This window comes from Psammomys obesus, unplaced genomic scaffold (genome assembly GCF_907164565.1).
Source record: "Psammomys obesus unplaced genomic scaffold, mPsaObe1.curated_primary_1811, whole genome shotgun sequence".
NCBI lineage: Eukaryota > Metazoa > Chordata > Mammalia > Rodentia > Muridae > Psammomys > Psammomys obesus.
In genome coordinates this window covers 18,119,434-18,141,708 of record NW_026592510.1, presented here as the reverse complement: position 1 = coordinate 18,141,708, position 22,275 = coordinate 18,119,434, and the positions used below count along the sequence as shown (strand labels likewise).

Below are 22,275 nucleotides of genomic sequence, written 5' to 3'. Positions count from 1 at the left end.
GATTTAGAGTTGAAGACAGGTTCACCTGAGAGAAGACTTGGGGCTCAGGATGGTGAATGGAACCCAGGCTGTTCCTTTGCCTTCACCCACTTATCTCAGCAACCAAACCAGCTAGTAAGGTTCTGCTTGTGGTTTTCCCGCTACTGTAGTGTGCTGTAAAGCCTGGCATCTCGGTGGCACCTCTCACACATGGGATCATGATCAACCTTCTAGTCTTCCTATTATGTATGTATTATGATAGCTGTTGGCCAGAAATTCTAGTATTTTAATCATGAAATGAAATGGTCTCATAGTAGCAAGTTGAAAGGCAACTAGTAAACTACTTTCAGTTGCTATCATCAGTTTAGAGGCTACTGTGCTCATTTATAATTGCTTGTATGGAGAGTTCCACCCATAGACCTGTAATTCATGATTTCCCTTTTTTTATCATTTTTATTTTTTATATTAATCACAGGTTATTTACTTTGTATCCCAGCCGTAGCCCCATCCCTCATTCCATCCCAATCCCACCCTCCCTCCCTCATCTCCTCCTTGCCCCTTTCCAAGTCCACTGATAGGGGAGGTCCTCTTACTTTTCCATCTGACCCTAGCTTATCAGGTACCTTCAAGACTGGCTGAGATGTCCTCCTCTGTGGCCTAGCAAGGTTGCTCCTCCCTCGGGGTGGTGGGAGGTCAAAGAGCCAGCCATTGAGTTCATGTCAGAAATAGTCCCTGTTCCCCTTACTAGGGTACCCACTTGGATACTGAGCTACCACGGGCTTCATCCGAGCAGGGGATCTAGGTTATATCCATACATGGTCCTTGGTCGGGGAAACAGTCTTATAAAAGACCCCTGTGCCCAGATATATTTGGTCCTTGTCGAGCTCCTGTCCTCTCCTGGTCATACTAACTCCCCCTTTTTTCATATGATTCCCTGCACTCTGCCGAAGTTTGGTTATGAGTCTCAGCATCTGCTTTGATACACTGCTAGGTAGAGTCTTTCAGAGGCCCTCTGTGGTAGGCTCCTGTCCTGTTACTTGTTTTCTCCTACTTCCAGTGTCCATCCCATTTGTCTTTCTAAGTGAGAATTGATCGTCTTACCCTGGGCCCTCTTTCTTGTTTATCTTCTTTAGGTGTACAGATTTTAGTATGTTTATCCTATCTAATAGGTCTAGTACCCACTTATAAGTGAGTATATACCGTGTGTGTCTTTCTGTTTCTGGGATACCTCACTCAGGATGATCTTTTCTAGATCCTACCATTTGCCTGCAAGTTTCATGATTTCCTTGTTTTTAATTGCTGAGAGCCAGCCTTTCTTTTCATAGTGCTGGCTTATCCCTGCTGTTGGTTGGGATTCTGTTTGAGGAAGCCGAGCTCTCCTCACTGTGCAGAACTTAAGTGGCCTGTAGCCAGCCATGTCAGTAATGTCAGACCAGATGCAGTGAATCAGTGGAATTCCCTGGTATGACTTCACTGATTTTTTTTTTTTTTTTTTTACTCGCACTCTCACAGATGAGGGTACTTATTTTGAAAAGAAAAAATTCTCAGAGAAATAATTGCATGCAAGCAAATGATTGGCAGGTACATTAAAAAGATACTGTACATCTTAATGAATTTAAAAATTTTTTACAAATACATGAGAAGAATCAAGTAAATGCAAAGTCATGGCATTGATAAAAAGTCTCGTTTCATCTGCTTTATAAATCTCTCTACAAATGGCTTTGCTGATGCACTGATGAAGTATTTTTGCCTCACCTCTAGCCTTCTAAAAAACTGTCAAGGCCAAATCTCCAACTGGAGGAAGCTTCCCTGTAGTGATTTATAATTCACAGAAGGAAGTTGGAGGGAATGTGGAATCTTTAAGAGCAAATATTGCCATTAGGTGAAGTTAAACTTTGAGCGAGTTCCTGGACATGTCCGGCCAGGCTGTGGCCACCTTAGCAGCCCTGCTGTGTGTTTATTGTCTCTACTTACTTTGTTTCCCTGTGTTCTGTTCATGGGTGTGTGCTGTCCTTCCAGTATGTTAGAACTTCTTGTGATACAGAACCGGATCATCTGTTGCATTTAATGTTGAAAGAATGGAATATGGAGCTGCCGAAGCTTGTGATCTCTGTCCATGGGGGTCTCCAGAACTTCAAGATGTCCTCCAAGATCAAAGAGACCTTCAGCCAGGGTCTGGTCAAAGCTGCAGAGACCACAGGAGCATGGATAATTACCGAAGGCATAAACTCAGGTAAATCTCATGCCTGACTCCCTACCTCTCTCCTTTTCCTTTCTAACTGTGTGCCAGGTGGCCTGATATTGAATCTCTGCTCTGCAGCATTCACAGGACATGTGGTGATATTAGGGAGAAAGACAAAGCAAAGCAAACCAAAACACCCCCACTCCTAACATAGTGGTCTCTGAACCACCTGCCTTCACATCAGAATTAATCTGCAGGGCATTTTACTGGTACATTGGAGAATGGTAGAATGGTGCATGAAACATTCCAGCAAGGCAAGAGTAGTGTCTAGTGTTAGCAATTGGTCAAGGAAGAGGAGAATTATTCAGGTCCTTGTTCAGGGGTAAGAGGAAGAGAGGTTAAGAGAGGAGAGAGAGAGAGAGTTAAGAAGCTAGCACCTAATCCATTGTGCTAGCAGCCTGCCTTAAAAATGATGTTTTACCTAGGATCCTCTATTTGTATCTGTGAGAGTCACTGTTTAGCATGGTCTGTGAGCTGAAATTCTATTTCTACTCTGGTTGTTTTATAGGCGTGTCCAAGCATGTTGGGGATGCCCTAAAAGCCCATTCCTCTATGTCTTTGAGGAAAATCTGGACAGTTGGAATCCCTCCTTGGGGTGTAATTGAGAATCAGAGAGAACTGATTGGAAAAGATGTGAGTAGACAATCCTTTCACTCGCCTATCATCAGTTTAGAGGCCACTGTGCTCATTTATAAAGGAAATGAACATATCTCTGAAATGCCTACTTTACAATGTACCCAAACATCTGATAAAATACCTCAAATGTGATAAATCCCAAACATCTGCCTTCCGCCTATAGCTGTTACCCTGTCTCACAAGATGCCAGTCCCATTTTGCTACTGCCCAAGCCAAAAAAAATTTGGATTAAGTTTATAACAACCTCAAATGGAACCCGTCAGTCAATTCTCAGCTCCAACTTTGGAATATTTCCAGAATCTGACTCTCCCCTCTACTGCCAATCCAAGTGGCCATGCTTTGACATTCAAATTCTTGTAAGAGTTTTCCTTTCTCTTACTCTTGTTGTCTGTTATAGTCTAGCCTCAATGCAAAAGCAGACAAATTCCTATAAAATGTAAATTGCAGCATGTTAGTCTCTGTCAAGTTCTGGACAGTGGGTCCATTCTTCACACAGCCAATGTACAGAGCCTTGCAGTATTTTGCAGAGTGCAAATCACACTCTTTAGTTGGCCCTTTCTAGTTTTCTTCCCCCAGCTTACACTCTGTTCTGCTTTGTGCATTCTTGTTTAGTGATTTTTTTTTGGTGTGAGTAATAATGAGTGTGTGTGTGTGTGTGTGTGTGTGTGTGTGTGTGTGTGCATACAGGTGCACATATATTATGTAGACTTGTGTGGAGGCCAGAACACAACCTGAGTGTTGTTCCTCAGATGCCCTACATCCATCCCCAATGTTTTTCTTTTAAGACAGAGTCTCCCATTGGCCTGGAGCTCACTGAGTAGGCAAGGCTGACCAACCAGAGAACCCTAGGATTAACCCTGTTAATTCTCTCTCTCCAGTGCTGGAAGTACAAATATGTACCATCATGCTTGGCTTTTCTCCCACCTCATCTTCCTCTTCTTCTTTTAAATGTGCATTCTGGTGATTTAATTCTTTGCTATATAAACCATCTCTCCAGATCTGTGTATGCTTCTATCTGTGTTTGTTGGAAGAGAATGGACTGCCTAAACTATGTATAAAGCACATGTGTTTTATTGTTGTTAAAAATATAATACATTAGAAAAAGACATAAGAAGATAGTTACTGATAATGTTTTGGCATGCTATTATTGCAGATTTGCTTACATATTTGAACACATGTAGAGTTAAAATTTTTGTTGTGTGTGTACGGGGGCGTGTATGACTCTGGGAACATGAGTGTATGTGTGTACTTTCCCCTGGGTGCGTCTGTGGAGGCCAGAGATCAATGTCAAATGCATTCTACTGGTCTTCACTTCAGTTTTGGAGAGTCACTTGACCCCAAAACTTGCTGTTCGGCTAGGCTGTCTGTGCAGGAGGCCTCACAATCTATCTGTCTGTCCCCACAGCACTAGTGTTGCAGATCACATCACCACACCTGGCTCTTGATGTGGATGCTGGGCATCTGAGCATAGGTCCTCACGCTTGCGCAGCAAGCATTTTATCCACTGAGCCATTGCCGGAGTCTCGAAAATATGTATTTCTAAAAAAAGCAATGATAGAATCTTACACTATGAATCTGGTATTTGTTGTTTGATTATTTATCAGTCATTTTCTCATGCCAGTTAATGTAGACATGGTCATAGTTTATTCCTACTTTTATTTTGGAAAAGTCACACATATTAAACAGATGCGAGGTTAGAAACATGAATTCTTGTATACCATTTCCCAGCTTTAACAGCTATTAATTTGTTGTCCTATTTTGTTTCATTTATTCTCTTATACATTTCCAAATAATGGTGTTTATATTTTGGAGCAAATTCTCGATATGCAACAATTGTGCCTGCAAAATAAGTATTTTCAAACTTCTTTTTAATCAACTCACCAAGTAGTAGGGTCCCACAGGACTTTCCCCATACATCCTTAGTTTTGTTACCTCTCACATCTCTTTTTATAGTTTCCTCCCCCATGTCCAGCTTAAACCTTTCACCTCCAGAATTTCCTCCCTCTACTCTCATATCACATCTGTCCTAGTATCCCTTCCCTGCCACGCCAGCCCCAACTCATGTTCCCTTTCTTGGTCCTTTGCCTCTACATGCATTCAATCCAGCTTAAACAAAAAGATCCAAAACAAAAACAAAAACAAAAACAAAAAAATAAAAAACAAAAAACCCCACCACCACCACACCACCAACAAAACCTCTGAAGCTATATATAAATGAAAGCCAGAGTTGGCCATCTTTTATTTTCACACTTTCCATTACAACCTTTAAAGTTGATATGTTTGCTTATATGACCTTTGTATAAATTTATCAGGTTTGCTGCTTTCAATACTATGGAATACCATATTCATCATTTTGTAGAAAACAAATGACAAAATTTATATTTTTAAAAGTCTTCTCCCATTCACTGCACCTTGGCCACAGTTTCCCTCCCTCCACTCCTCACAGTTTTTCCAAGTCCGTCTTAAAATAGAGATTTTGTTTTGCTTTCTTATTTTTTTTTTATCCCAAATTCCTTCTAAATATAGTATGGTCCCATGCAGAAAACAGATCATTAATATGTGATTTGGGTACTGTTTATGAAGTGCATTTTTACTACCCACCACCATCAGCACTTCCAACACACACACACACACACACACACACACACACACACACACACGCACGCGCACACACATGCAGACACACACACACCCTATGCAGTTAAAGCCCAGCTCTGTCACTTTCCATGTCTCTGTGAAGGTGACAATGGACTTTAATTATTGTGTCTCTGTTTTGTTAACTATCACATGCACATAACCACTGCAACGGAATTCTTCAGATAGCATAAGTACAGCAAATAATTTTTGCTGTTTCATACTAAGAGATGTTAGATTGCTTTCGACTTGTTATTCATAACTGAAATTTTCTGAGTTTGACAAAGGGATTGATCATTAACTTAGTGTCAAAAATTTAATGAACAGTGTAATTTTTAGGTTTAAATACAAACAATAAAAATTTGAAGGTAGGATCTGCAAATGAGGGAGAATATGCAGTGTTTGTCTTTCTAGTTCTGGGTGACTTCAGCCAGTATGATTTTTTTCCCCAATTCCACTTATTTCCCCACAGATTTCATTTTTATTCATAGATGAATAAAACTCCATTGCGTGTGCACGTGGAAGTTTTATTATCTATGGCTAACAGTCTGGATCTGTTTCCTAGATGTTGTAACTACAGCACCAATAAGTGTAGGTGTGTAGGAACCTCTGTGGTAGGATGTAGAAGATGCAGAATCCTTTGGCTTTTTATCCAGATATGGTATTGTCTAGTCATAGGATAGTTCTATTTTTTAAAAAATGTGTTTTGAGCAACTTCCACATTGATCTCCATAGTGACTACCTCAGTTACATTCCCATAAGCAGTGAAGAAGCATTCCTCTTCCCCAATATCTTCAGCAGAACTTGTGTTCTTGATGACAGCCATTCTGATTGAGGTGAGATAGAATCCCAAAGTAGTTTTTATTTGCATTCCCCTAATGGCTGAGAATGCTGAACAATTTAAAAATATTTATTGCTAGTTTGTACTTCTTTTTAAACATTCTTTGTCCACTTCTATAAGCCATATTTGATTGGGTTGTTTGGCTTTTGATGTTTAGTGTGTTAAATTCTTTGATTGCTCCAAATATTAATCCTCTATAGGATGTGTAGGTGGTAAAGGTTTTCTCCCATTCTGTATGCTGCCTCATCACTTGATTAATTCCTTTGTTGTATAGAAACTTCGAAATTTCACGGGGTTCTATTTGTCAATCATTGGTCTTTTTTTTTCTGAGTAATTAGAATTCTAGTTAGAAAGTCCTCCCCTTACCTATACCTTTTTGTTTGTTTAGTTTAGTGTTTTTTTTTGAGACCGGGTTTCTCTCTGTAGCTAGGGCTGTCCTATACTCTCTTTGTAGACCAGGTTAACCTCAAGCTCATAGTGATCCTCCCACCTCTGCCTCCCCAAGTGCTGGGATTATAGGCATGTGCCACCATTCTCATCTCCTTACTAATATCTTAAAGTGTTCTTTCTATATTTTTTTTCACAAGTTTTTGAGTTTCAGGCCTTACATTAACATATTCCTAAGATATATGGCCAATTTAAGAAAATATAATTCATAAAATATAGGATAAACATACTAAAATCTGTACACCTAAAGAAGCTAAGCAAGAAGGAGGACCGTGGGTAAGATGATCAATCCTCACTCAGAAAGATAAACAGAAGACATTGGAAGAGGGAGAAAACAGGAAACAGGACAGGAGCCTACCACTGAGGGCTCCTGAAAGACTCTATCCAGCAGGGTATCAAAGCAGATGCTGAGACTCATAGCCAAACCTTTGGCAGAGTGCAGGGAATCTTATGAAAGAAGGGGGAGATAGAAAGATGTGGCGGGGACAGATGCTCTACAAGGAGAGAAACAGAACCAAAAAATCTGGGCCTAGGGGTCTTTTCTGAGACTGATACTCCAACCAAGGACCATGCAAGGAGATAACCTAGAACCCCTTCACAGGTGTAGCCCATGGCAGCTCATTCTCCAAGTGGGTACTCTAGTAATGGGAACAGGAACTGACTCTGAGATGAACTCAGTGGCTGGCTCTTAGATCACGCCTTACTGAGGTTGGGGGCAGCCTTACCAAGCCACAGAGGAAGACAATGCAGCCAGTGCTCATGAGATCTGATAGGCCAGGGTCAGATGGAAGGGGAGGAGGACCGCCCCTATCAGTGAACTGGGGGAGGGGCAAGGGAGGAGAAAAGGGAGGGAGGGTAGGATTGGGAGGGGATGAGGGAGAGGGCTACAGCTGGGATTCGGAATGAATAAATTGTAATAAATAAAAAATTTAAAAAATGCTGGAAAAAGAAAATACAATTACAATACTACTAACATACCTAAAATTAACAATAAATCATGATGTCCAGTGAAATCAAATTTTCATTGTCTCATAGTCTGAAATTTAGTCTATATTCATTGTACAAAATAATGGACTTCATCATGTAAAGTCCATCTTTACACATGCATATAAGGTATCTTGCTTATACTTGTCCTCCCTTGACTCTCATTTGTCTTCCATCCTTCTTATCTCTTTTTATCTTCCTCTTCCCAAGAGTCTTCTTCAACTTTAATGTCTTTAAAATCTAAATCCAATATACTTTCACAGTATTAGAAAAGGGTTGATTTTACTAACCAACAATGTTTCATATATTGTGATAGGCCAGGACATCCTTTGGTTCTCAATTTTTCTATTGACCTACTATTATTAATCTTTCCCCCCTCTGGTTTATTGAAGAAATTGAGCTATTTGCCACAAAGTTTCCCACAGTTTGGATTTTCCAGATTTCATCCATCGAAGCAGGCTTAGCATGTCTTTTGTATTTTGTATTTCTCAATTGCTGGTTTGATCTTCAAGTATGATCATACTCAGATTTTTTTTTTTTTTTGGTGCAAACTTATGTCTTGAGAGGAGTTGTGTTCCTTTTATGTATCATGTGATATCTATTTATTATTTTTCGGCAACTATGCCTAGATTCATTTTTCAACAGCAATACATCCTCTTTAGGGTTCTTTTGTGGCAATTAAGAACATGACTAAAAACAACTTAGAGAGAAAGGCTTTATATGGCTTACAGGTTACATTATGTTCTTGTGGACTGCATACACTTGACCCTTGTTTATTCACATGCTGATTTCTCTCCCCCACTATCTGGTTTCAATCCAGACATTGCATTGTGATGTTTATTTTAAGCATCACCTGTCTCAAGTTTGTGTAACTATGCTACCATTTGTTCTCTGTATTGCCAATAAAACCAACCAGCCAAAGCTGAGCAATGGAGAGACTAGGGTGGGACATCCTGGTCCGGTGAAGGGAGGAGAGGACCTGGAAATATCAGGAAAAATGAACTGGACCTACGATATGACTAAAAAGCAAGTATAATGTGCAAAATCTGAGTGGAAGGAAGCTCTGTGGGCTTGGAGGTTTAGGATGGAGTAATTATTGCCCAGCATTGTGCTCTAGGTTAATTAAACAAATCCTAGTCTCTGTATGATGATTTGGGTATACAGCTGGTTAAGGAATAACCACTGATTTACTAAAGTATAAATCAATATTAAATATCATAACTGTTCAACAGTCCACCACTAGTCAGTCACTGAAGCAGCATGAAGGAACACTGAATCTTGCCTCACTCCTTCTGACTTGCTCAGTTTGCTTTCTTCTGCACCACAGGACCTTTTGCCCAGGGATGGCACCACACATCATTGGCTGGACTCTACTGTATCTGTTAACAATCAAGAAAATGTCTCATGGGCTTGCCTACAAGCCAATCTGATGAACGCATTTTGTTAATTTGGGGCTCTCTCTTCTGAGATCACTCGAGCTTGTGTCAATTTGACAAAAAAACAAAAAAACAAAAAAACAAAAAAACAAAAAAACAAAAAAAAAACCCTAACAGGCTACAAATCATATTTAATTATAGCATTATTTATAGACTTTTTAGCTTAAACACCCTATAAAGAGAAATGTTTTTCATTAACATCTGTTTTATCTCGTGGTACATGAGAATACGGGAAGAGCAAAATAACATCTGGTACCTTATTTGACAAGTTTTCAAAACCTTGAAATGCTCACCTGTCATCCCTCAGAGGTGAAAAATGGCTTTGTTTTAAGCTCATGAGGTTAAAGCTATTTGAAGTGTTCCGGTTCATTCATCCTTGTGACTGATGGATGATTCATGTTCAAAGGTATCATTTTGTCAAATAGAGCCTTTTTGGATCCGGAGTACTTCAACAAAAATCCTATCTTCTCTCACAACTTTCTTGCTTTCTAATTTGAAGAAAGGCATTCTTGGCTGGTTGTCCATGTTTTTTTTTTTTTTCTTCCTAGAAAAATTTCTTGTTGCTTTTTGTGAATGTTCAATCTGTGGGCTATGACTTTTCACGGCTAATAGTTTTCCGTTGTACTGTAATTGAGTCAATTATCCCTCTGACTGTCCAGTTAGGTAGTTTTCTGTTTCTTAAATTTTCAGCCAATAATATTAATATTGTAATAAAGTACTAGATTGTTTATTTACCTAGAAATAATTGGAGCCAGTTGTGTACATTGACACATTGCCTTCTAGAGAGTGGCATAAATTTACATTTTACTAACAAGGTGCAATGGAACTCATTTTTATGTAACCCTTCCTCACTATTTTGACAACTATAGAACAATAGCCAATTATTCTGATTTATATTCTCTGATTGCTTATGAGGTTTATTATCTCTGTATATTTTTATGCACTACTATCATTCAGCTCAGCAATATAATTGTCAGCATTTAGCATTGCTCCCAGTTTTTATTTTGCATTATTTATTGTCACTTTCTATAAATACAAAACATTTAGTAAACCTACCAGTGATTTTCTTTTTGGTTTATGGCCATAGTATTATGCTGTGGAATTGTAGAGTTAACTGTTAAAGTCTAATGCATCTTAATTTTTTTGAAGTGTCACAGAAACCCTGTGATATTGGAATGACCATTATCTTCACTTATACATGAGAAAAAGGGAGCTAGAAATTACTCAGACTTACCTGATAAGCTAGGATTAGATGGAAGGGGAGGAAGACCTCCCCTATCAGTGGACTTGGAAAGGGGCAGGGAGGAAATAAAGGAGGGAGGGTAGAATTGGGAGGGGATGAGAGAGGGGGCTATGGCTGGGATACAAAGTAAATAACTTCTGATTAATATAAAAAATAAAAATTATTTAAAAAATAATAATAAATAAAAAAGAATTAAATAATAAAATAATAAATAGAACATAATAATAATAATAAATATAAAAAGAAATTACTCAGACTTAAAATTATCCTGGGCTTACACTTGTTAATAAGAAGTGCAGCAGCTTATTTACATTTTTCATAAATGTAAAAATGTCCTTGATGCCACATTGCTGTCTGCTATCCTTCATTTCCTTTGGGATATGTGAAAAAAATAGTGCCAAAATGTTATTCTGAAGCATCCTGGAACAAATTTTGATTAGTGGAGTAGTCTATGGACTGGTGCCCATCCTTGAACTAAACTTCAGTGGTTAGAAAGAAGGTAAGTGCCAAAAACGAGAAGCTAGTATTTAGAACCATTTTAGTAATATGACTACGATGGCATCAAAGCCCGCAGTTGTGTGCTTATGCTGCTGAACAGGGTAATGTAGGTGTGGGTGTTGCTGAACTTGTCATTCTCATGCACTGTGGGGTACGTGTTAATGTAGGACCTCATTTGATCTGTAAGGGTAGGGTTTTGCTCTGTGACGTCTGGGGAAGGACTTGGAGCCCTGATGCCCTCTTGTCCTTGCTGTCTCTCAGGTGGTATGCATGTACCAGACTCTGGGTCACCCGCTCAGCAAGCTCGCCACCCTCAACTGTATGCACTCTCACTTCATCCTGTGTGATGATGGGACTGTGGGCAAGTATGGCAATGAAATGAAGCTCAGGAGGAACCTGGAGAGCCATCTCTCAATGCAGAAGATAAACAGCTGTAAGTTCCCTCAGAGCTCAGCATCTGGCTGTGGGCTTGCTAGTGGATATGGTGCCTCCTTGTCGTCTGTCCTGGGTGGACAGACCTAAGGGGTTTGCTGCCTGAGAGCAGCCAGAGCAGCCAGTTAACACGTGTGTGCCAAAACATAGGAGAAAGCAGGATGTAGGCTTGTACAGAATTGCTGGTGGCATTAGGACAGAGGCGGTCTTTGGGGAACAGGGCAGTCCAAGCTTTCGTTGTGAACGAAACTTGAGCAAAGCCTCCAAGAGAATATAGGGCCAGATTGGGGGGGGGGGGTGATTTCCAATAAGGAGATGAACCAAGGGGAATATGCATCTAAGCTTTGATTGTCAAAGAAGACTGAAATTTCATGTGTTGGCCCAGCCCTAGCGACTTTAGGCAGGAAGGGGTTAAAAATAAAAAATAAGGTTAAAATCAGACAGGGCTTTAGAAATACGGCTGGTATCTTGTTCTATGCTCACACAGCTGCTTGGAGAAAGTCATTTTGGGCTGGAGAGTAGAGTCTGTGGAGCAGACTACATATGATCTCTTGGGCAGGGTGCATAGTCGTCACGTGGTATGGGGCGCAAGTCTAGCACACAGGAAGCTCTGTTCCCACGCAGCGCTGCTGACAGCTGTTCTCACTTCCCCAAACTGGCAACATCAACCTCTGCCGTAGAAGCAACGGCAGTAAATGATCTGTTGGCACTCCCTGTGGAACAGGAGTACCAGGCAGGCACGCTAGGGAGCCCTTACAGGAAGGGTTTCTGGAGGAACGGAGACCTTTTAAACGTAAGGATCTGTCTGCCTCTAACCATCATTGTAAAAACTGAGTAAAATGTGTTCAGTATTGTCTTACTCCCCCCCCCCCCCCGCCCCGCTGTGATGAAATACTCTGATGGCAGCAACTTCAGGAGGATAAAGCTTGTTCCGGCTCTCACTTCCCAGGGTATGGTCCACCAGGGTGGGTAGTCATGGCAACAGCAGCTTGAAGCAACTGGTTACATCACACCCGTATATGTGGTTACACTGTTTACAGAATTTGCCAGTCTGTTTCTCCTGCAAAATAAAGTTGTGCTGAGTTGCTTTCCTTTCCTTTTATGTATTTCTCCCTTCCATTAATTGACTATTTTTCTGGGCTACATTCAGGCTTTCTGAATGTAACTCAGGCTAGACTGTTTTGTTTTTTTTTTCCAACTTCCTAGTCCCTTTTTTTAAAATATAATATTTCTATTGATTATTTGGGAATTTCACATTGTGCACCCTGGCTGGAGGTCACAGGGGAGAGGGAGTGGACATGGGAGGATCGGGAGGTCTTCTTGGTTCTTCTTGGCAGGCAGCAGCTGGCAACTCTCTACTGAGGCTTCCCAACACTAGAGTTTTTAATGTTTAATGGAAAACATTTATTAAATTTATCTTTTTAACTGACATACAGAAATATAATTCTATATATTATTGGAGTACCATGAATGCATTGGCTAGTGCTTTAATCAGGTTAAACATCTCTCCTGTTTCTTTACGATTAACACATTCAGAATCCTCTTGGAGCTTTGTGACATGTACACCACATTATTTTTATCAATACTTACCCTACTTTGTAATACTCACGGGAATTTCTTGCATTCTTGTCCAACTGTAGCTTAGTACCTACCCACCAACCTTTCTCCCTGCCCCTCCTACTACTTAAATTTTATAATACAAAAGTTTCAGAGAAAGCAATCATAAATATATTTATTTTTGAAGGAATTACTTATTGACTCAAATTATCCCTATCAGGAATAAAATTCTCTCTCTCTCTCTCTTTTTTTTCTTTTCCCCAACATGCTGTTATCGATTTCTTTTTCTGGTGGTAAAATACTGTGTTCTTTAACCCTCAGGGAGCATACACTAAAAGAAAGATTTTTTTTTTTTACATTGTGGCTGTCAGAACTAACCATTAACATTTTCACATATAAACTTTTAGAAGTTTTCTTCACACGCACGCACACACACACACACACACACACACACACACACACACCACTCCTTATGGGCCTATGAAGGACATTTTCATTCAAACCACCACAACCCACTATCTGTGAGGGTAGGGATGGCAATAGGAAGGCCACACAGCATGATCCTGAAGACACTTTACCCAAAGTGAAGTTCTCTGTGCTCAGAGATAGATATAAAATATTGCCCACCAATTTCTCTTTTTTAAGATGTAAAATCAAATATATAGATTTAAAAGTAACATACTGATTAATAAATAATGTTAAAATTTAAATCAATAAGATGATTAGAGTCAAGCTGAGCATGATAGTATATACTTGTGGTATAGCACTCACGAGGTTAAAGCAAATGGATTATGAGTTTAAGGCCAACCTCAGCTATATAGCTATCGCTTGTTTCAAAATGCAAAAAATATCATTTTTTAATTAAATTTTTATTTTTTTATATTAATTACAGTTTATTCACTTTGTATCCCAGCTGTAGCTGCCTCCCTCCTCCCCTCCCAATCCTACTCTCCCTCATCTCCTCTTATGCCCCTCTAGAAAGTCAATTTTTAACATTTTTACTAATCATCACCTTTTACGCTGTTAATGGTTTAGGGTATATTCTTTCAGAGATTTCTGTTCCGTTACAGAACATATTATACCTATAGTTAGGAACATATATACTTATAAAATACACATTTATCCCTAGGGCTTTGAAAATGCAAATAGGATGTATTATAAATGTCATTTTATAACTTTTCCATTTAGTAGCTTTTATAAAAGAATGGCTCAATAGTTGCTGCAGCTTTTTTGTGTCCTTGCTTTGATAAGATAATATTTAATCATGATAAAAAATAGTGAAAGATGTACCATGCTGAAGCAGAAAAGACACTGAGGGTTGCCCTTCCCACTATTAACAGTTTATTGAATTGACAAAGCTTGGCTGTTTTTGATGACGGTGGAGACACTGGTATCTATTATATAGTTCTGCTTATTTTTAAATTCTTTAGAATTTGCAACAATGAAATATTAAAAAAAATTTAAGGCCTTTTTTTTCCCCCAGTTACTGAAAGCCTTTATTTGATCCTTTACCCAGCAAAAGCTTGAAGATGCCCTCACCCTATTTGTGCTATATTTCATCTGAAGTCCAAGTTTCTGATTTGGTCTTCATCTATAAAGCAGAAAAATAATGGTTGTAGTTGAAGGATGTTAAGTGTAGAAATCAAGGTAGCTTTGTAACAAGGTGGTACTATTTGTGACCTGAAACAGGCTCAAGACAAGGTGTCCCTGTGGTGGGGCTGGTGGTGGAAGGAGGCCCTAATGTCATCCTCTCGGTATGGGAGACTGTCAAGAACCAGGAGCCCGTGGTGGTGTGCGAGGGGACAGGCAGAGCTGCTGACCTCTTGGCCTTCACCTACAAACATTTGGAGGATGGGGGGTGAGTTGTTGACCCTTCTGTTTTGAAAACAACATGACTGTCCATTCTTCCACCTTGGGCTTTCAGGCTGTGCTCTTTCGTGGGCCGGACACTTTCACAGCACAGGCTAAGGCAGTCCTCTTTCAGTGGCTGGACTGTGCCCCAGACCCCTACCTGTATCCAGGAGGGTTGCTGTTTTTTTTTTTTTTAGCCAAGCAGTGGGCTACCGTTTTAGGCGTTTAGACCGTTTGAGAATATTATGCCTGAACTATGAAGACTCGCTGCTTTCTGGATCCCTATCAGCTTGAGAACACTACCTTAGAGTGTGCTGCTTCAGGGGATCCGGAGGACGAATACCCCTCCCATTAAAACTCATCCTTCTCTGCACCCCTCTTCCTGCCATGGATTTGCTTCTTGCTAATGGGGGCAGTCTCGAGGGCAGCCTCCTCAGTTAGGTACCCAGATGGAATTTCTTGCACCAGTGTTGCTGGCTTGGTCTCTGCTATGGGTTGCATCAAGTTATGCCCATTTATTTCTCTGCCAGGATTCTGCGCCCTCAGCTGAAAGAAGAGATCTTCTGTCTGATTCAGAACATGTTCAACTTTAGCCTCAGACAGTCTAAGCACCTTTTTCAAATTCTAATGGAGTGCATGGAACACAAGGATTCCGTAAGTATGATGAATTGACGTCTTAAAAAAGGCTACCTTCCAGGAGATTTCACACTTAAAAAAAAAATGAATGGCATACCTATTTTCAACTTTGATGGATATAACTCTGCAAAACTGGACCTTTGAGTTGTGTGAACTTGTCTTCCTACTGTTCCACCCTTCTTGCTTTAAGTGTCAGATTCTGTCTGGGATAAAGCACTTAAAAAAAAAAAACAGTATTACAAGAAAAGTTACCAAACAAACACTCGGAAGTGTTGAGAGAGCCGCTCCAGGTGTCCAGTGAATCCGTCTGCTGTGTTAGACGACCACACCACAGCACTGGATTGAGAATAGCAGGAGGTCTCTGGGTGTGCACTGGACAAGGGCAAATTTGAGAATAAAGCCTGCAATAAAAAATGTAGTTCAGAGCCAGGTGCGGTGGCACACACTTGTAAACCGAGCACTTGGGGAGGCAGAGGCATGTGGTTCCAGGCTAGCCTGGTCTACAAAAGTGAGTCCAGGACAGAGAAACCCTGTCTTGAAAAAAATGTAGTTCAGCTGAGTATGGTGACACACACCTTTAACTCCAGTGCTTGGGCAGAGGCATTGGCAGAGAGACAGAAGCAACTGGCTTTTGAGTTCAAGGCCAGCCTGCTTTACATGGTGAGTTCCAAACTAGCCAGAGCTATGTAGTTAGACCCTGCCTCAAGTAAAGCAAAAAGCAAAGCAAAGCAAAGCAACAAAGGGTTATGACTATCATGCAGACTCAGGAAAACTGCTTTGTGTTTTAGGAAACTATTTCCAAAATTTTTATTGCTGGCTACTAGGATGATATGAAGCAGAAAATGAGAGTAAATATGCAGATATGTTGCCATTTGTAGTGATTTCTCCAGAAATAGGAAGCTTAGCAAAATCATAAAGGAATTGTGTTGGTGCTAAAGCTTCTAACCTGACAAAACCAATGGAGCAAGTTCAAGCACAGCAAGAATGCACACGTAAAACCCTTTGGCATCTTCAGTGACCACAACCCTGTTTATAAGTAGCCACATGCTTTTAAATCTACTCTTTCATCTGAAATAGTTCCAAGGATGAGTTCAAGATGGCAACGATTGCTCAATTCCATTTTAGAAATTACGCAGCTGAACACTAGACAATTTTAGTGATTTATCCAGTCGTCCAGCTAAGAAATGGCAGGCTTGATGTGAGCTCAGAGGTGACACCCTACCATCCTTTTCTTAGTTAGAAGGAAAGGCCATGTGAGTGAGATTACTATAATGCTTGCTTCTTTCTGTCATTATGTAGTGTAATTCCTGAACAGTGAGCAGAAAGAACAAGAGTGACGAAAAAAGAGAACTGGGTGCTCACATCCTGTATTATGTGAAATATATTTTCACTTGGAAAGTATGTATGGAGGTAGACATAAATATATGTAAAGTCTAAACATCTAGAAAGGAGACCAGGTTAATGATGAAGAAGGGTAGGGGTGGATGTGCATGGGCAAAGAATGCATGGGGTATAAAGAGGAAAAGGATCTGTGGGAAGGGTACAAGGGGATGCAAGAATAGCAGAGGGTGAGGAGATGGAGGAAAACAAGAACCACAAAAACATTATATGTTATTAAAAGGTGTCACAATGGTAAGTAACACATTATATACTGATTTATTTTAAAAGTCATTCACACACTGGGATGCCCTGTGCACTTTGACACTGAGAAGGCTGCAGTTGATTGTACCAGTCATGGGGTCCAGGGTCACCATCGTACTGAGTTTAGGGTGAGCATCGGAGGAGTCCCTTATCACTGTGAAGCGAAGGTCTTAGTTTCTAGGTTTAAGTGAGCACGGGGCTCTCACATCCTTCTCATTCTGACGGAGGGATGAGTTCATTTGTATTGGGAGTTAACACAGTTTCTTCCTGAGGCAGGTGAGTACTAAGTTCTATGGGATTTTATTTTTCCCAGGTGCCTCTAATCTTCTGTCACCCTATTTGAAACAGTTTTTCTTCTACAAATAGAATAAAACCATGCTGTTTTGAAATGACAAAACATGGAATATGTTCTTCAGTAGTTTAAATGTTGACTTACTGGTACCATTTGAAGACATTTCTAAGGTAGTTTCTAAACTGTGTGGGCCTTCTGATTTTCACCCATCACAGATTACCATATTTGATGCTGATTCTGAGGAGCACCAAGACCTTGATTTGGCAATCCTCACGGCTTTGCTGAAGGGTGAGTGACCCAGCAGGTCTGCGGTTCTGCCTCATTTCCTGTTCTCCTGTCCTAGATGTTTCTGTGCTTCTCACCTAGAAATTTTGGGATAAAATATATGATTATTTCATTCTTTCCCCCCTAGGTACAAGCTTATCACTATCAGAACAATTAAATCTGGCAATGGCTTGGGACAGAGTGGACATTGCCAAGAAACATATCCTAATTTATGGACAGCATTGGAAGGTATAATGAGAATAAGGTTATTTGAAAAAAAAAAAAGTAATTTGCATATTGTTTTGTTAGGGAGGGACAAAGATAGAATTGGAGAGGTAGGTATCATTCTGATGGCCAGGAACACAGGGAAGCAAAGGCATGCCTCTTTCTTGGTTTGTCTTCCTGAAAACAAAATTTTACTGGCTTCATGGAAGCTTCACTTAGAGGTTAAAAGATCAAAACAATGGAAATATTTTTAAATTTGTTTTTTAATTGAGTGTGATTTTGTGTTTTATTATTTGGAACTTAAATATTTTCTTAGTGTTTTGTTTTACATTAAAATGTAGCATTTATAATGAAACATGTAGAGACTACCACAAGAAGACTAAAAGCAATGCATTCTGAGCCCTTAACCTCCTAACCTATTGAAAACACAATGTGTCTTCTGCCTTTGTACTTGCCTTGCTTCTACACTGTCAATCAGCTTTGTTGTAAAATGCCAGGTTAGATCACAAGGCTAAAACAGCTATCGGAACCCATTGTGACTAAACCAAGATAAGAAAAACTAGTGTGACCTTAAATGACTATATAAATGACAAGCACAGTTGATGCGAGTAATTATTGCCAAGGAAAACCTTATTCCACAAGTTGTCTTCAGAAAGACTTGCGAGTCACCTCAGAGGTCAGCATCCATCAGAGTGAATGTCAGTCTGCTTTGGGGCACACCACTGATGGTAACGGTTGTCCAGGGTACTTTGTAGACACTTTAGCTAAAATAGCTGGTCTGCTAGAGAGCATCCAGTCATCTGATCGAGACTAAAGTGGGAGACAGGCCTTGGCATCTTTGTCTTCGTATTGTCTGTCTCTTTGCCGCTCAGTTTCAAGTAAGACTCTGCTCTGCATGTAGATATGAAAAGTAGTTTGTTCAAGGTTGCAATGAAGGCTTAACCTGACCGCTGCTGGCTGCAGCGTGCCTGCGTTTCTTCTGCTCATGCATTCTCTTCAGTTCAAACACTGGTGGTCCTTCATCCCTGGAACGAGCCTAAGAAGTTTGTGCAAGACGAGGGCAGGACCCTTAATTCAGAAGCTTCTGAACAGAGCCGCACATTTCCTAGTCCACCAAGTACGAGACCAGGAGGCTGGTGCATAAGAATCTTGTCTGAAACTGTGCCCACGGCTAAGGGACAACCACCAACTCATAGACCGTTCCCCTGAACGAATCTTTGGTACCACTACTCAATAGTAGTGATGATCACCACTAATTTTACTGAAAATTTTTGTGATTTTTACTGCAGTTATGTTTCATTCAAATTAACGTATGCACATGGTTTAAAACATCCAATATAGTTGCAAGGCTTTGAAAATGATGATTTTCTGCTACCACGAGCCTTTCACACTTGACGTTTTTGACGTCTCTGATATCTGTAACTGTCTAAATTCTAAATTGTGTCACATGATGTCTTCTGACTCATCAGTCTTAGAAACTCCTTGACCTCTCTATCTCGCGGGTCACTCCGCAGTGTCTGAGGCTGCCTTCTGGTTTTGCTGCTTAGATGTTATTCTGGGATCTCCCTCCCCAGCATGGGGTCTTCTTTCCCCTCCGCTGTGTTTGCTGTGCCTCAAGATTCCTTCTCCAGTTTAACTCTTTTGTAATGATTGCATGAATCAGTAACTTCTTAAGAAAGGATATGGAAGATAAATCCACAGAGGACCTAATATGTGGCTCTATTTTAATTCATGGTTAGGAATAGTTTAATTTTTTTTCTACTTTTTTGTTGTTGGTGGTGGTGCAGGTTGTGGTGGTGGTGTTAGGGGTGGCAGAGGTAGTGGCGGTGTGTCACGGGGGGAGGGGAGGGTACACACATGCCAAGGCACTCAAGTGAGACTAGAGGAAAACTTTTTAGAGTCTTTTCCTTACACCTTAATGCAGGGTCTAAGGGTCCATTTCAGGTTGCCATGTTTTCAGGGTGAACACTTTTGCCCTTTGAGCCATCTTGCTGGCCCCAGAACTTTTTTTTTCCTTTCTACAGAATTTTGAATGCCTAGCACTGGTCTGGTGCTAACAAATGAACGTAATTCTGTCTTTAGGTCCATTGTGGTAATTTTTTTCTCTTTCCTGGAAGTTTTTTTTTTTTTTTTTTTTTAAAGATTTCCTTTCTCCAAGGTTCTGAGCTTTCACAATGGTGTGCATTAGGTCTCATCTTTATTGCTTTTCTATTGCTGTGATAAAACATTACGAGCAAGGTAACTTATAAAATAAAACATTTAATTGGGCTTGTGGTTTCAGAGGGTTAGGGTTCATGATGGTGGAGTGAAAGCAAGGTGGCAGGAACTGCTGAGAGCTCCCATGTCAAAACCACGAGCAGGAGGCAGAGAGGCACGTGGGATACGGTCCACATCTTTTCGGCCTCAAAGCCTGCCCCCAGTGACACCCCTCCTCCAACAGGGCCATGCCTCCAAATTTTTCCCCAACAGTTCTCCCCACTAGAGACCAAACATTCATCTCTATGAGCCTATGGGGCCATCCTCATTCACAACAGCAAAGGTGTACAGATTCACTATGCATGTCCTTTCAAACCCGTGTTCATAGTTCCATTCCATTCTCTTTGTTTTCTCTGCTTTTTTTTGTTTTTCTTTCTGGATTTCTGTTTTCTATGTATTTAATCAGTTGCTTCTAATCGTATTTCTTGCTTTTCTTGTGTTTGCAGTTGGTAGGTTTTCTCAACTTCTCAGCCTCAGGGAAGCCTTGCTTTTTGAGATAACAGAGGGTTAGTCTACTGATTGCTAAGAGCACATTCGTTTGCTGAGTGGACTTTTCTTTTCTCCGTGTTCAATGGCACCTGGAAATAGATCGTATTTTATCTGCCTGAAACTATTAATAATCGTTGTTTGGAATCTTTCCTCCTGAATTATTTGGTTTCGTTTAGATTTTTTTTTTAAATCCCCTTGTGTTGAACATCTTATTCAAGGGTGGAGGACAGACTGGGAGTTATTTTGCACCCTGTGAGTTTGAACTTTAGCAAAGAATAATCTGATGCTGTTTGCTGGGGGACTCCCCTCAGTGTCAGCACGTTCTTGTCTTCTCTTGCATTGATGATGATGCTGGAAAGGAAACGTGTATACTAGCTGGGAGGTGTGAGACTCATAGCTCGTGGTAAAGGGTCAGGTGGAGACAATGCTTTCCAAGTCCCAACATTAGACTGAGCACGTGTGCATTGACTTAAGTGCAGTATAACTCTTATATGACATTGATCTGTGTGGTTCTTTTTTTATTTTATATGCATTGGTGTGAGGTTGTCAGATCCCTGGGAACTGGAGTTACAGTTGTGAGCTTCCATGTGGGTGTTGAGAATTGCACCCGGGTCCTTTGGAAGAGCAGGCAGCTCTTAACCACTGAGACATCTCTTCAGCCCCCATCTATGTGGTTCTTGATGCTTCTCACTTCGACTATTTGGTTTTTGGGTGGATTGTTGAGCCAACCACCACTTGACCAACTGTTTTGGTGTTGTCCTCAGTGCTGTTCTCATTTCCTCTACCTCTCACCCAGGACTTGTGAATTGATTTGTTTAAATAAATCCCTCTGCTATGGGTTTGGAATTTTTGATAAGGGAAAAATTACATGAATATGTCCAATATGCCACTTATACTCCCAATCCAGGTTAATGAATTTAAATAGAATAATGATGATACCAAAAACAAACAAACAAGGCTGGGTGATGGTGGCGATGATTGCCATTAGTCCCTCGGAATGCAGAAGCATGCAGATCTCTGAGTTTGAGGTTGGCTTGGTCTACAAAATCAGTCCAGGATAGCCAGGACTACACAGAAAAAAACCCTGTTTCAAAAAAAAAAGCAAATTAGAATTATCTTTAAGACTCACCATCACTTTGGGGGAACTTTGAGATTGTTACAGTGTTTGTCTTTTCTCACACAGGAACATGAATCATTCTTGACTATGTCTTCCCTAAACTATGTCTTCCTAAGGAGATTGTATTTTATAATGATGGCGTCTCTGCAGCGGTATTCTTATTTTTCTTATATTAATTGTCTTTTTACCTCTTTCTTATTTGTGTCCCCAAAAGCCTGGAGTTCTAGAACAAGCAATGTTAGATGCCTTAGTGATGGATCGGGTGGATTTTGTGAAGCTTTTGATAGAAAATGGAGTGAACCTCCACCATTTCCTCACCATCCCCCGGCTGGAAGATCTCTATAACACAGTGAGTATGGAACAGTTTGTGCCATCTTGCTCAGGATTTGCTTGCTAGATAGCTTATGGTTTGCCTGTTTCCTCCAATGCTCATGCACCAACTTAGTTTTCAGAAATGTGGACTTACTTTCCAGCTAAAGTCACCTTACCGATTCCATTTGTGTATGAGTGTGAGAGAAGAGATTGCATTATCTATCTATCTATCTATCTATCTATCTATCTATCTATCTATCTAT

General features: G+C 40.3%; 1 protein-coding gene across 1 annotated transcript in view; it reads left to right on the top strand.

Moving 5' to 3' along the window:
* Window positions 1–22,275, top strand: part of Trpm6 (transient receptor potential cation channel subfamily M member 6) — a 129,840-nt gene that overhangs the window by 26,972 nt on the left and 80,593 nt on the right. The window contains exons 5-12 of the mRNA XM_055614178.1: window positions 1,999–2,212; window positions 2,730–2,854; window positions 11,202–11,373; window positions 14,619–14,787; window positions 15,311–15,434; window positions 17,565–17,637; window positions 17,762–17,862; window positions 21,915–22,049. Of these exons, the coding sequence (XP_055470153.1) occupies window positions 1,999–2,212; window positions 2,730–2,854; window positions 11,202–11,373; window positions 14,619–14,787; window positions 15,311–15,434; window positions 17,565–17,637; window positions 17,762–17,862; window positions 21,915–22,049 (1,113 nt within the window). The remainder of the gene's footprint in view (window positions 1–1,998; window positions 2,213–2,729; window positions 2,855–11,201; window positions 11,374–14,618; window positions 14,788–15,310; window positions 15,435–17,564; window positions 17,638–17,761; window positions 17,863–21,914; window positions 22,050–22,275) is intronic.